This window comes from Haliotis cracherodii, unplaced genomic scaffold (genome assembly GCF_022045235.1).
Source record: "Haliotis cracherodii isolate W230 unplaced genomic scaffold, xgHalCrac1.p SCAF_26, whole genome shotgun sequence".
NCBI lineage: Eukaryota > Metazoa > Mollusca > Gastropoda > Lepetellida > Haliotidae > Haliotis > Haliotis cracherodii.
Window position 1 is genome coordinate 6037701 of NW_027266282.1, and position 14007 is coordinate 6051707.

The 14007-nt window shown below is 39.4% G+C and overlaps 1 protein-coding gene across 1 annotated transcript in view; it reads right to left on the reverse strand.

The window, feature by feature from the left end:
• The window catches only part of LOC139473078 (neurogenic locus notch homolog protein 1-like), a 43898-nt gene extending 31293 nt beyond the window's left edge, over nucleotides 1–12605 (reverse strand). The window contains exons 1-6 of the mRNA XM_071255591.1: nucleotides 12528–12605; nucleotides 5067–5287; nucleotides 4033–4122; nucleotides 2897–3044; nucleotides 2568–2679; nucleotides 1259–1352 (exon numbers count right to left, since the gene is read on the reverse strand). Coding sequence (XP_071111692.1) covers nucleotides 1259–1352; nucleotides 2568–2679; nucleotides 2897–3044; nucleotides 4033–4122; nucleotides 5067–5287; nucleotides 12528–12600 — 738 coding nt within the window. The 5' untranslated portion in view covers nucleotides 12601–12605. The remainder of the gene's footprint in view (nucleotides 1–1258; nucleotides 1353–2567; nucleotides 2680–2896; nucleotides 3045–4032; nucleotides 4123–5066; nucleotides 5288–12527) is intronic.
• Nucleotides 12606–14007: the final 1402 nt, after the last annotated feature.

Below are 14007 nucleotides of genomic sequence, written 5' to 3' on the forward strand. Positions count from 1 at the left end.
AGTGACATAATGTCATAGAACGCTTTATAGTGGATAATGCATAAAAGACAAATAGATACATAATGCCTTGGAACGCTTTATAGTGGATAATGCAAACAAGACAAATAGATACATAATGTCATAGAACGCTTTATAGTGGATAATGCATACAAGACAAATAGAGACATAATGTCATGGAACGCTTTATTGTGGATAATGCATACAAGACAAATAGTGACATAATGTCATGAAACGCTTTACAGTGGATAATGCATACAAGACAAATAGAAACATAATGTCATAGAACGCTTTATAGTGGATAATGCATACAAGACAAATAGAAACATAATGGCATAACGCTAACAGACATGACGTTAAACACAGAAGAGTGTAATCAAGGTGACAATTTAGATTTTGTCCATTATCAATACAAATGTACAAAACTACAAAACTACTGACTACTGACAAACCAAGAATAATTATCAGGGCGAACTTGGACTTGAACCAACGATCTTACAATTCTGCCACACCTAAGGGACGCAACTCTGCTCAATGAATTACGACTGCTTAGAAGACAGGGTCACCTTCAGACTGGATGTTTTAACATTTGTGTTCTCCGTTGTGATACGCTTGTATACGTACCAAAATAATTACCATTCTAGCAAAGATAGGCAGGAAATCGATGTACAGTAGTCTGGCTACATTTCCAAAGATAAAAGTCAGATGGTGGAATGTTCGCGTTACTTCAGGTTATATTTCGAGTTTGATTTAGAATTAAACAATAATCGATAATCGGATATGTGAATGAGATGGCAATTCTAACGTTTAAGTTGGGATTTGAGCGGGGTATTCTTGCATTGTCATAAAAGTAGTAGTAGAATAGCTGTCTCTAATTATTAGTAAGCCTCTATGAAGTGAATAAGGGATTTTTCACAGGCCGCCATCTTAGACTGACAGCGTGGCATTGTGCAGTCATTGTCTGGACCTGGTTTTGAGTGAGTGGGTGAATGCGTATGGTTTTACGCCGCTGTTAGCAATATTCCAGCAATATCACATCGGGGAACACAAGAAATGGGCTTCACACATTTTACCCATGTGGGCAAACGAACGGGGCCCTTCAGCGTGATGAGCGAACGACTAAACCGCTAGGCTACCCTACCGCCCTTTAGTGATGACCTAGGGTACCTGGATCAGCATTTTGTGGATAATGCCACAGTCATTGATCTCTTGACACTGTTAGTCTTCTGATATACATTGAAGATGAAACTTGGGTACCTACAGCATTGAAAATATGAGCAAAGTTTCGTCGAATATTGTCCAGGGCCTCTAGACGTTTTTGAGCGGCTGTCCCGTCCGATGAGAGCAGCAGCCATCTACGTAAGGATAAGACATATGGACCAACAATCGAGCAAGTGATGGTTGACAAGAACATCTACGGGTATGAGGCGGTCTTTAAACAGTATACACGTATTAGATCGGAGTGTAATTATACAATGACACTGTATTGGAGAATCATGTTATGGATGATGAAAGGTAAACATATTAACAAGTTAAGCGCGGTGAGGTGAAATGGGGTTTAACATCGCCTCCAAGATTATTGCACTGATATATCGACTTGTTTGGCTGCTTGTACTAGTCCGGACTGATGCCGATTTATAGTGCTAGCTCACTTAGATACTATGCCGCAGTTTAACATGAATATCCCACTAACTAACTCTGAGCCGACCAGCTTTTGTTTTAACCCCTTAATGCTGTGCACAAGACAGGGTAAAAGCAAGTAGCATCTTTTAATGTCTTTTGATATGACGCGGCCGGGGATCGAAGGCCGACCTTTCGCTCACCGGGCTGACGCTCTTCCACTAGACCACAGAGGAAATTAGTATAAACAATAGCCAGTAGTATAAACAATAGCCAGTAGTATAAACAATAGCCAGTCGTATAAACAATAGCCAGTAGTATAAACAATAGCCAGTCGTATAAACAATAGCCAGTAGTGTAAACAATAGCCAGTGGTATAAACAATAGCCAGTGGTATAAACAATAGCCAGTAGTATAAACAATAGCCAGTAGTATATACAATAGCCAGTAGTATAAACAATAGCCAGTAGTATAAACAATAGCCAGTAGTATAAACAATAGGATTATGACTGTTTTGGTCTTTGATGAGTTAATGGTTCAAGGGGGTATGTAATAGCCTTGATCACGCTTGATTAATGGTTGGAACCTTTTGATGCACAGAATATGGTTGTAAAATCAAACATGAAAACATAATAAAACGTTTGACGTGACAAACATGTGACGTCACGTCAAACATGACGTCAGAAAATCCGTACAATTCGGCCAACCGACTTTTATGGCATTTTACATGACGTCTTCTGACGAATCTTTAACAAAGAGTGATAAATGGGCATAATTTTGGACGGAGTAATTATAAAATCTCAAGAAACCTTTTGAACGTTAATCTGGAAAATACTCTTACATTAACATTTGCACATACGATTAGTACGGAATTATAAAATGTATTAAATATTTAGATATTCTACAAATTGTTACATAAATGAGTTGAAATATGTTTTAATCATAGTTACCTTTCATATACAGAGTTCTCAATAAGCGCCATAACATCGATGTACACGTCACTTGTTATGATACGGGCAAGGTCTGAACCAGCTTTTGGTACTGACAATGCTTCACTGTCATCTGAAATACGAATATTGTGATATGAAAGAACTGTGAAGAACATGAAACTAGCACATGTTCAGGAAACAATATTTGTTTGATCAGAACCATTGTTTTGGAAGGCTAACTCCTTCTGTTCTACATGTAGTCACATAAAAATTGAACATGGAAGATGAACCATTTTTTTCATTTTTCTTTTGTTCAATACATTTTTTTTACAAAATAATCCCAGCCCTACCATCAAGATATTGCCCAGCATTAGAACCAGGGGCGCTCCCTCCTTCCTCTGCCAGCGTGTATATGTCTGTGTAGTCCAGCCACGGAAATGTATTCGTTGCTTTCGACATCTGGTACTCCTTGCCATCTGAGAGCACCAAGGATCCGTCCTGTTATAAAAGGCAGTACCCATAAAAAGTTTAGATATACAATTAGCTCGAAATTATGTTTTAAAAACTAACCAAGAGTGCAGAACGCTTTCCTTACTCTTTTTGTCATCACGAAAGAGGACATAATTCATTGGCATCCACTAAAACCATGTGTGTGAGTGAGTTTGGTTCAACAGTTTTCCAATTATATCATGGCGTGTCAGGTTAATGTGGGAGGAAAGCCCCAAGTGATGCAGGTCGCAGACATTTACCACTTTATTGAAATCCACGGGGACGACAATGGCGCTGACAACCCAAGAAACATAATCAGAGAAACCTACGATCATAGGATTCTGTTATGCATAAGGGAGGCAACTTTACACAAATGGGGTATGTCGTAGTGTTTGGACTCGAAGGCGACACATTTTATTTTTTTTATAAATTTGTAAGAATAATGCTCATGAAGATCATTTTGTTCTTATGCAACTATTTGAAAGCAGGACAAAACACAAAGATACATGAATCTCATATTCATTACTGATTATAGTTGAACTTATTGAGGTAGGGAAAATGACTGACATTTTGTAGTTACAGCATCCGTCCGTATTACTCCAAATTAGCAGCTTTAATAGCTGTCTAAGATCAAAATAATGTTCATTAGCACAATCTGTTTTATAATGTCCCCTGCTCTCGGTGGTAATGTTTGTTTGTTTGTTATTTAACGCCGCACTCAGCAATAGTCAAGGTATATGACGGCAATCTGCAATCTGGTCCAGACAATCCAGCGACTGACATCACGAGCATTGATCTATGCAATTTGGATACGATGACATGCATCAACCAAGTCAGCGAGCCTAACCAGCCGATCCCGTTCGTCGCCTCTTTCGACAAGCATAGTGGCCTTTTACGGCAAGCATGGGTTGCTGAAGACCTATTTTAACCACGATCTGCTGTCGATGGTCGGGTGGATAGACGGGTATGTGTTAAGAGCGGAATGGTTTGTACTTACAAGGATATACCGGCGTTCGCTAGAACCCAGGATCTTGCAGGTGACCTCAAATTGAGCCAGATTGGTATCCGCTTGGTACATTGCTGACACCTGAAACGTATAAATCACTTGCATCAAATAGGGTTAACTCGTAAAATTATACAATTAGGGGAGGTGAAATGGGATGTAACGTCGTTATATAGCGACGTGCATGCGTGTGTGTGTGTGTGTGTGTGTGTGTGTGTGTGTGTGTGTGTGTGTGTGTGTCCGCTAGACAACAGTGACAACATTAATTTATTGTGTGTCTTCATCATATGAATGTGTGAAAGTCAGAAGTTGTTTGATCAAGGTTACAATATGCAAGGTCTACGCGAAGCCTTCAAAAAGTTTTATGGTAGACTTGTAAAGGACATTTCCAAATTTTACGCACCAGTTACTGAAATGATGTCCGATGCAACTCCCTATTTTGACTATTTTCATATTCCGGTTTTGTTCAGGTGAACAATTGACTTGCTTTTGCATGTGTTTGTGACGGGTGTCACCGGTGTGACAGGATACGCTCACCTTTTCGCGAACACCTGGTATCATCACTATTTGATAGTGATTCATTAAGACATCCCCATAGTATAGTCGGAATCGTAACATCGAATCTGATTTTGGCTGAGATTTCTTATCAATATGGAAAGGATATTGATATCAAAGTTCCCGCTTGAGATAATCATGAGAACAAAGTTACGCCTCTATATTAAAGATATTTGACGAAACAGTATGGCTGGAAATGAAAGTGACGGTATCGCCTCTTAATGTAAGAGTAAAGTGATGCGGGTCTTTGACGTTTACCACGATAACGGGTGTGGAGCTAACATAATTAGGGATTCGAACCCACGATCATAGGATTCTGACAGCCTAAGGGATGCAAGCTTTCACAGCGAACTTGGACCCCCCCAGCTGAACTTAAATAGTTTCAAGGACACGAGCTTGTTTATTCCTCCTTTATGCGCAGCACAATATAGATCTGATGGACACCGACGCATTTATTTGTAAATATACTGTACCTTTACTCCGGATAGACTGTCCTTGATGAAGATGGGAGTCCCAGATTTGCTTTTTCTCATGAGCAGCACGGGGGTCTTCTCCTGCATATCCGTGTTGAGGGAGAGGGACAGCGTGACGGTTTCCTGGGAGGAGCGGATAGTGACGGGAAGCACAGACGGGAGTACACACGTGTCAGAGGCGGGCAGGTCATCCTGGGATACGGTCACCCGTGCAGTGAGAGCTGGATAACGTACAGAAAGTGTACAATTGTTGGGTTGATGGTCGTGATGATGATGATGATGATGATGACGACGACGACGACGATGATGAGGATGGTGATGATGACGACGACGATGCTGCTGATGCTGCTGAATAAATGATGATGGACATGATGATGATGGTGATGATGTGATGATGTGTATGTGATCATCACGATGATTAAATGATTAAATGATGATGGAGATAATGATGATGATGATGATGATGATGACGACGACGATGAGGATGGTGGTGATGATGACGACGACGATGATGATGCTGCTGATGCTGCTGAATATATGATGATGGAGATGATGATGATGATGACGATTTGATGATGTGTATGTGATCATCATGATGATTAAATGATGGAGGAGATGATGATGATGATGACGACGACGACGACGACGAAGATGATGATGATGATGATGATGATGATGATGATGATGATGATGCTGATAAAATGATGATGAGGTGATGATGATGATAATGATGATGATGGAGGTGATGATGAAGATAATGATGATGATGGTGGTGATGATGATGATGATGATGTGAATGTGATGTGTATGTGATCATCATGATGTTTAAATAATGATTATCATGTGGAGATCAAACAGAGATGATAATGACTTTGCAAGGGTGATGTGATGACACCGATGAGGACAGAATAAAGATGATTTTGAGGTATTGGTGATGCTAGTTATCAAATGATTTTCATAATGTTGATCAGATATCATGACGACATGATGATAATAGGTGTGATGATCATATGGTAGGGTGAGATGAATATGATAATAATAAGGTGGTATTATGATACAATATTGATGCTGACGAAGAACAGATTGCACATCCAACGTTTGACTTGGGCGATAAAAATACAGTAAACTTCTCTACTGGTGTTAATCTGGAGCGGCCTATTTTACTTCACCAACAAACTTCACGTAGTCCGCTGTTTGTTTCGATTCCATATCGAGGACCAATGGATGCTATGTTAAACAGCGTCCTTCGAGAAGTTTGGCCACGACCTATCTACTCGTTGAGCTAGACAGGAGCCCTTAACATTCTAAACTGACTCAGAACCAGTTGTGCAGCACATAAAACTGACGTCAAAAAGAAACTTTACCAACTGAAAATATAAATTTCAGACAAAGTATAAATTTTTTTTCGATGAAGTCTATCTAAAACACATAACCTAAATACAACAATAGTGTATGCAGAAAATGTTAATCGTCTGTTACATGTTTGCGAGATAACAAGCGAAAAAGTGAAAAAACACGTGCACCACGGACAACTGCAAATGCACGTGCAGGTAAAGGTATAAAACGATTGCAACGGCAAGTTAGACATCCACAGTGATAAAAAAAACACACAAAAGAAATGCCACGACTCACAGTCGAACAACGTGAACGAGCCTTGGGTATGGTACAGATGGGAGCCACCCACGCCCATATTGCACGAACCTTCGGTTGCTCCCGTGTTGCCGTTACCAACTTGATGCAACGTTACAGACAGATAGGGCGGGCCGCTGACAGGCCAAGAACAGGCAGACCCAGGGTGACCACGCCACATGATGACCGGTACTTGCGTACCTAGCACCTCCGAAATCACTTCCTGACAGTGACGTCATCGGCGACAAATGCCTTAGGTCACAGGGTTAGTCGACAGACAGTGGCCAGGAGACTCAGGGCTCATGGATTCAGGGCTTTTAGACCATACAGAGGACAGTTACTGACAGCGCAACATCGTCGTCTGCGATTGAGATGGGCCAGGACTGTAGGACGTTGGCAACGACGTTACTGGCAGAGGGTTGTCTTCACTGACGAAAGTCGATTCTGTATGTTTAGGGCTGATGGAAGACAACGTGTTTACCGCCGAAGGGGTGAACGAACGGCGGCGTGTTGCGTGCAGGAGGTCGTACCATATGGTGGAGGGAGTGTCATGGTGTGGGGAGGGATCTGTGGGCAGGAGAGGACACCGCTGGTCATTGTTGACGGAAACTTGACAGCCCAGCGTTACAAGGATAACATTCTTCCTCCAGTTGTCCTACCATTTCTCCAACAGCAGCCACGTGGTGTCATTTATCAGCATGACAACGTTAGAGCCCATACAGCCAGAATTGTCACTAACTTCCTCGCAGCCAACAACGTCAACGCCCTGCCGTGGCCTGTACGCTCACCCGACATGTCCCCCATAGAACACCTCTGGGACTTGATGGATCGTGGGGGTGGGCACGGGTGGCCCAGTCGTCTAAGGAGCCGCGATTCGCTGTGCAGAGTTGCATCCCTTGGGCACGCCAGAAACCTTATGATTGTGGGGTCGAATCCCGGTACGACCCGATTATGTTTCTAGGTTTGTCAGCACCATACCCGTGCTCGTGGGTTTCACCGAAGTGGTAAACGTCTACGACCTGCATCACTTGGGGCTTTCCTCCCACATTAAGCTGACACACCGTGATATAACTGAAATGATGTTAAAAGCGGCGTTAAACCAAACTCACTCACTGTTGAAGAAGACCATAGATGAACTCAGGCTGTCTGGCCCCGAAGTGCGGTTGGTTGATTAAGCTTCATGTACACGATTGGCAGCTGCCCATTATTTATTATTTGTTTTGTAGAAACAAGGACAAAACATGCATATATATGTATATGAAAAAATATAAGGTTCTGCAGAATACTGTTTGGTTGTGTTGTGTTTCCCTTATAATGTGCTATGATGTACTTGCGTGACGTACACTGTAAGAATTGTTTGTTTATTTGTTCGCTTTTAGCAACATTCAAGTTATATGACAGTTGAATTTGAATAATCGAGTCTCGAGCAGACAAACTAATGATTAATGTTATGAGCAACAATCTATGCCGTCGAGGTACATCGACACACTATCAAGTCACCCAGACTGACTACCCCCAAGCAACAGGCACGGGGTGGCTGGTTTGGTTGAGGATGAGGGCGATGCTAGAGACGAGTGCACATGACATAAATATTTGTCACACGGTACATGATTTCCATCTGAATAAAAAGTTCCGTTATTGATTAAACTGTTCTCACTTGTTGACCTTCTTCTGCAGTATATATAAACAAGCCAACAGCGTTATACCTATACTCCCAAGCTGAATATTCATATTGTCGAAACGTCGTCAAGTTTCACATCTAGATATGAATATTTTTTCTGAATCAAAGAACTAGAAAATCTAAGGTAAATACTTCTAACGGTGAGTCGTCGGACTTTCCAAAAAGAAAACAAGTCAGCGTTACATCCGTTTATATCAGAGAGATACATTGACTCTAAAACCAACTATATTGCTATTTAAACTTTTGATAACTGCGACTGTCGGAGAGCTTTAATGAGGAGTATCAACAGACGAGTGATGGATTATCTCTTGTACTTTACTTTCTCTGTGGGGACTCCCTGGGTAAATATACCATTGTCCACTTATATTTCCAGAGATGTTACCTTCTGCTTTACTGTCAATATCAAGGTGACAATGGCAACTGTTCCTTTTTTTTGTTATTGCGTTACCATTACAATGTTGTAATTAGGTGAGTGAGTGAGTGAGTGAGTGAGTGATGTGTGGGTGAGTGAGTGAGTGAGTGGGTGTTGGATAGGTTTGGTTGGATGGGTCAATTTGGGTGAGTGAGTGAGTGAGTGAGTGGGGTAAGGAGAAAAGAGGGATGGAAAGAGAGAAGGGAGAGAAAGAGTGGAAGAAGGATGTTAAGAACTTAACACAACCTAACCACCCAACAGCATTTAAAACAACAAAACACGATTGCCTTGCTGTTGATTCTATGCCTTTGAATCCGTCAACCAAACAATACAAGAATTTTTACATGTAACCAACAGTGGTTCTCAGTAACCTGCCAAAGTTTTGAGGATCAGCCTGGATATCTAAATCACCTAAACCACACTTCATATATTTAATTGTCATGCATATAAGCAATCAGTCAAACAAACAAGTTGATACATGATACAACAATTGCAATTGTGTTGTATGGTCTAATGTCTTTTCGGGGGGAGTTATATTTCAGTGATTAATAGACTAGTTATTATTACTCATTTAACGTTTAATTATTTCACAATAAACAAATGTTCTGAATTTACGTTTGAATAAACACCATTGTAACCTCCAAAATAATTTACTTGCATTTTCAACAAGCTAAATAAGCGCATCGAAAAATATTTGTAATCAGTTATTCGTGCAACACAAAAGAATCATATACCAACAGAGTTGCGAGTTATTATTCCTTGTGATTGGGTCGGAAATAACTTAACGGAAATTATGATATCAAAACTGAGAAAAAACCCCAGATAAGTTGCAGGTAACTAAGAGACCACTAACGGGATCTGGTGGTCAGGCTCGCTGACTTGGTTGATGCATGTCATCGCATTCCAATTGCACAGATCGATGCTCTTGATATCAATCACTAGTATCTTCCAGACCTTCAACAATGCGATGTTTTGGTGATATATTTGGGTACACGTTGTAGTACATTTATCAAACAAGTGATATATTTTGGTACACGTTGTAGTACATTTATCAAACAAGTGATATGTTTGGGTACACGTTGTAGTACATTTATCAAAAAAGTGATATGTTTGGGTACACGTTGTAGTACATTTATCAAACGAGTGATATCTTTGGGTACACGTTGTAGTACATTTATCAAACAAGTGATATATTTGGGTACACGTTGTAGTACATTTATCAAACGAGTGATTTGTTTGGGTACACGTTGTAGTACATTTATCAAACAAATGATATATTTGGGTACACGTTGTAGTACATTTATCAAACAAGTGATATATTTGGGAAGACGTTGTAGTACATTTATCAAACGAGTGATTTGTTTGGGTACACGTTATAGTACATTTATCAAACGAGTGATATGTTTGGGTACACGTTGTAGTACATTTATCAAACAAATGATATATTTGGAAACACGTTGTAGTACATTTATCAAACAAGTGAATTGTTTGGGTACACGTTGTAGTACATTTATCAAACAAGTGATATATTTGGGAACACGTTGTAGTACATTTATCAAACAAGTGATATGTTTGGGAACATGTTGTAGTACATTTATCAAACAAGTGATATATTGTGGTACACGTTGTAGTACATTTATCAAACAAGTAATGTTTGGGTACACGTTGTAGTACATTTATCAAACAAGTGATATATTTTGGTACACGTTGTAGTACATTTATCAAACGAGTGATATGTTTGGGTACACGTTGTAGTACATTTATCAAACAAATGATATATTTGGGTACACGTTGTAGTACATTTATCAAACGAGTGATTTGTTTGGGAACACGTTGTAGTGCATTTATCAAACGAGTGATATATTTGGGTACACGTTATAGTACATTTATCAAACGAGTGATATGTTTGGGTACACGTTGTAGTACATTTATCAAACAAGTGATATATTTGGGTACACGTTGTAGTACATTTATCAAACGAGTGATTTGTTTGGGTACACGTTATAGTACATTTATCAAACGAGTGATATATTTGGGTACACGTTGTAGTACATTTATCAAACGAGTGATTTGTTTGGGTACACGTTGTAGTACATTTATCAAACAAGTGATATATTTGGGTACACGTTGTAGTACATTTATCAAACGAGTGATTTGTTTGGGTACACGTTATAGTACATTTATCAAACGAGTGATATATTTGGGTACACGTTGTAGTACATTTATCAAACGAGTGATTTGTTTGGGTACACGTTGTAGTACATTTATCAAACAAGTGATATATTTGGGTACACGTTGTAGTACATTTATCAAACAAGTGATATATTTGGGTACACGTTGTAGTACATTTATCAAACGAGTGATATGATAGGGTACACGTTGTAGTACATTTATCAAACAAGTGATATATTTGGGTACACGTTGTAGTACATTTATCAAACGAGTGATTTGTTTGGGTACACGTTGTAGTACATTTATCAAACAAGTGATATATTTGGGTACACGTTGTAGTACATTTATCAAACGAGTGATTTGTTTGGGTACACGTTGTAGTACATTTATCAAACAAGTGATATATTTGGAAACACGTTGTAGTACATTTATCAAACAAGTGATATATTTGGGTACACGTTTTAGTACATTTATCAAACGAGTGATATATTTGGGAACACGTTGTAGTACATTTATCAAACGAGTGATATATTTGGGTACACGTTCTAGTAAATGTATGAAACGAGTGATTTGTTTGGGAACACGTTGTAGTACATTTATCAAACAAGTGATATATTTTGGTACACGTTGTAGTACATTTACCAAACAAGTGATATGTTTGGGTACAAGTTCCAGTACATTTATCAAACGAGTGATATGTTTAGGTACACGTTCTAGTAGTAAGGACAAATTAGTTTATCAAATATAAACATGAGATCATCTTTGAACTTTTGTCTTTTTAACCTTCTGCTACATGTTGCTTCTTCCATGACATACTTTTGTGAAGACACACAATTAATGTGACCATAACGCCTTACCAGGGACTCTACCGGATCTAACGTCTATGCACGGCATTACTCTTTTCTGAGTATCGCATGTACACACAGGATATAAGTTCATAAGTGTATGACAAGGGATCAAGCGGGCGAGGGCGGGTGAGGGCGGGCGGGCGAGGGCGGGCGAACTTGTCTGTGTGGGTTTAATTGAAAACAGTAACTGCTGAACGAAATATAATTTATTCAGGTCAACCTGGCGTAATAAAATGGCGGTAACTTAGCTTAATCAGTACTTTGATCAAGGTTCATTACCATATTCCATTTGTACCACCGTCGGCGGTTTTGAGTGAATAAATAAATCTCAATCTGTTATTGTTATCAATGTTCAAATGGTTGTACTAATTTCATCATTGGTATTGGAGAAAAAAAATATAAGTTTGTTAATATATAAGTTTGTATTTATTCTTACATTCAACAAAATTTAATAATTTAGATGCCCTCGCCCTCTTATCTACACCCATATATATATCAAAGTTAGTACAGGTTTATTGGAGGATATATATATATATATATATATATATATATACCCATATATATACCCATAAATATGGGTATATATATGGGTATATATATATATATCCTCCAATCAACCTGTACTAACTTTCGTATCCATCGCAAAGTTGTATTATTTTACTTGTATTTTGCCTTTAAAAAACAAAACGAGAAGGATGAGAAAATAGTAAAACACATACCTGTCTGACCAGGGGCGAGACATACTGCCAGGACGCAAGCCAGATAAAGCCACAGGGAGGAGTCCATCTTCATCTCTGTCACACCTCACACAACTGCACGAGGATGCTGCGTCACATCCACATGTATACCCCAGTCACGTGACGTAGTGCATGAGTTAACACATGGTACAGATCTTATTGAAACAAGGTTAGGCAAATTTGCAATGATGGTGATCTGAGTCATCTTCTGAGATTTGCATTGAATGGTTGTCACGACATGGTGGACGACATATGTACAATGTAACTTCATTTTCCAGATCCGTGTTTGCCAAGTCAACACTTCAAGGATGTAGTCTCTGATATGTAAGTGGGGAGGAAGATATACAGACCTTTGTTTGCTTTCAATGGAAAAATCTGGCAATGATGAAGTTTTGTTATATGTGTGCCAACTGTTGTGTTGTCGTTCTTGACGTGTTTAGGCTGGTGAATTCATAAAGACTATTCAGATGAAACGATATTGAACAAATGTGAGATTTCTGTATTAGTAATATTTTTTATCATGAACATATTTGTACTTGTGTCTGAAGTGAAATTTTAGTAATGTCTGAATTACTGCTTTGTCTGCTGCCAGTTCGCCAAACACTTGGAGTAAGGAGGCGATTCAACTGCAACTAGACACGCTGTATTTCGCTTAAGAAAACTGTGGAATGCCGTGTTTTCATCAGAATTCTTGACATGCGTATCAAGAGGTTCATCAGACAAAAACATGTGTGCAAAAGTACACAATGCAATTCTATCATGACTTTTGTTTATGCATGTCAGACCTGAAGACCTTTGACATAGTATTAGAGCTTGTTATCATTTCATGTGAAACAGATTGTAGAAAATAATTAAGGCGACGTAGAGTGGATCCTATGATTTCATGTTTGTGTAGACTGCGTGCGTGTGTGTAACAGACAATCCAGTGATCGATATTGTGCTTAACAACGTCACCGAGCCTGACTACGCGATCCATTAATTCACCTATAACGATCAGCATGGTTTGTTGGAGACCAGTTCCAACCCTGAATCGCCACCGGGTGCATACTGGTTGTCGTAAGTAGGGAAATATAGGTGCCAAACTACTTAGTCTTGCATATAGATGCGTGCACATGGTCACATTACTAAAGCGTGAATAATTGGTTACACTATTGCTTCATACATATCTCGTCAACAGGCCTATACATTAAAGCCTTCAAAACATCTTGTGGTTGACATGTGACGTATCAATGGCAATTTACTTGTCTTTGCATGTGTTTGTGACGGTTGCCTGGTTTCACTACTATTTGACACGTGTCCATGATGGACTCGGAATCGTACAATGGCCTCTTAGCCCTGATTTCTGATTATGGAAATATTTTTTCCGCTTTTGTTCAAACGATATATCGTTAATGGAATTCAGCACAATGACTTCCATAACGTGTTGCGATTAAAGTGTCGAAAGTGTGTATGCTTGAAGCGA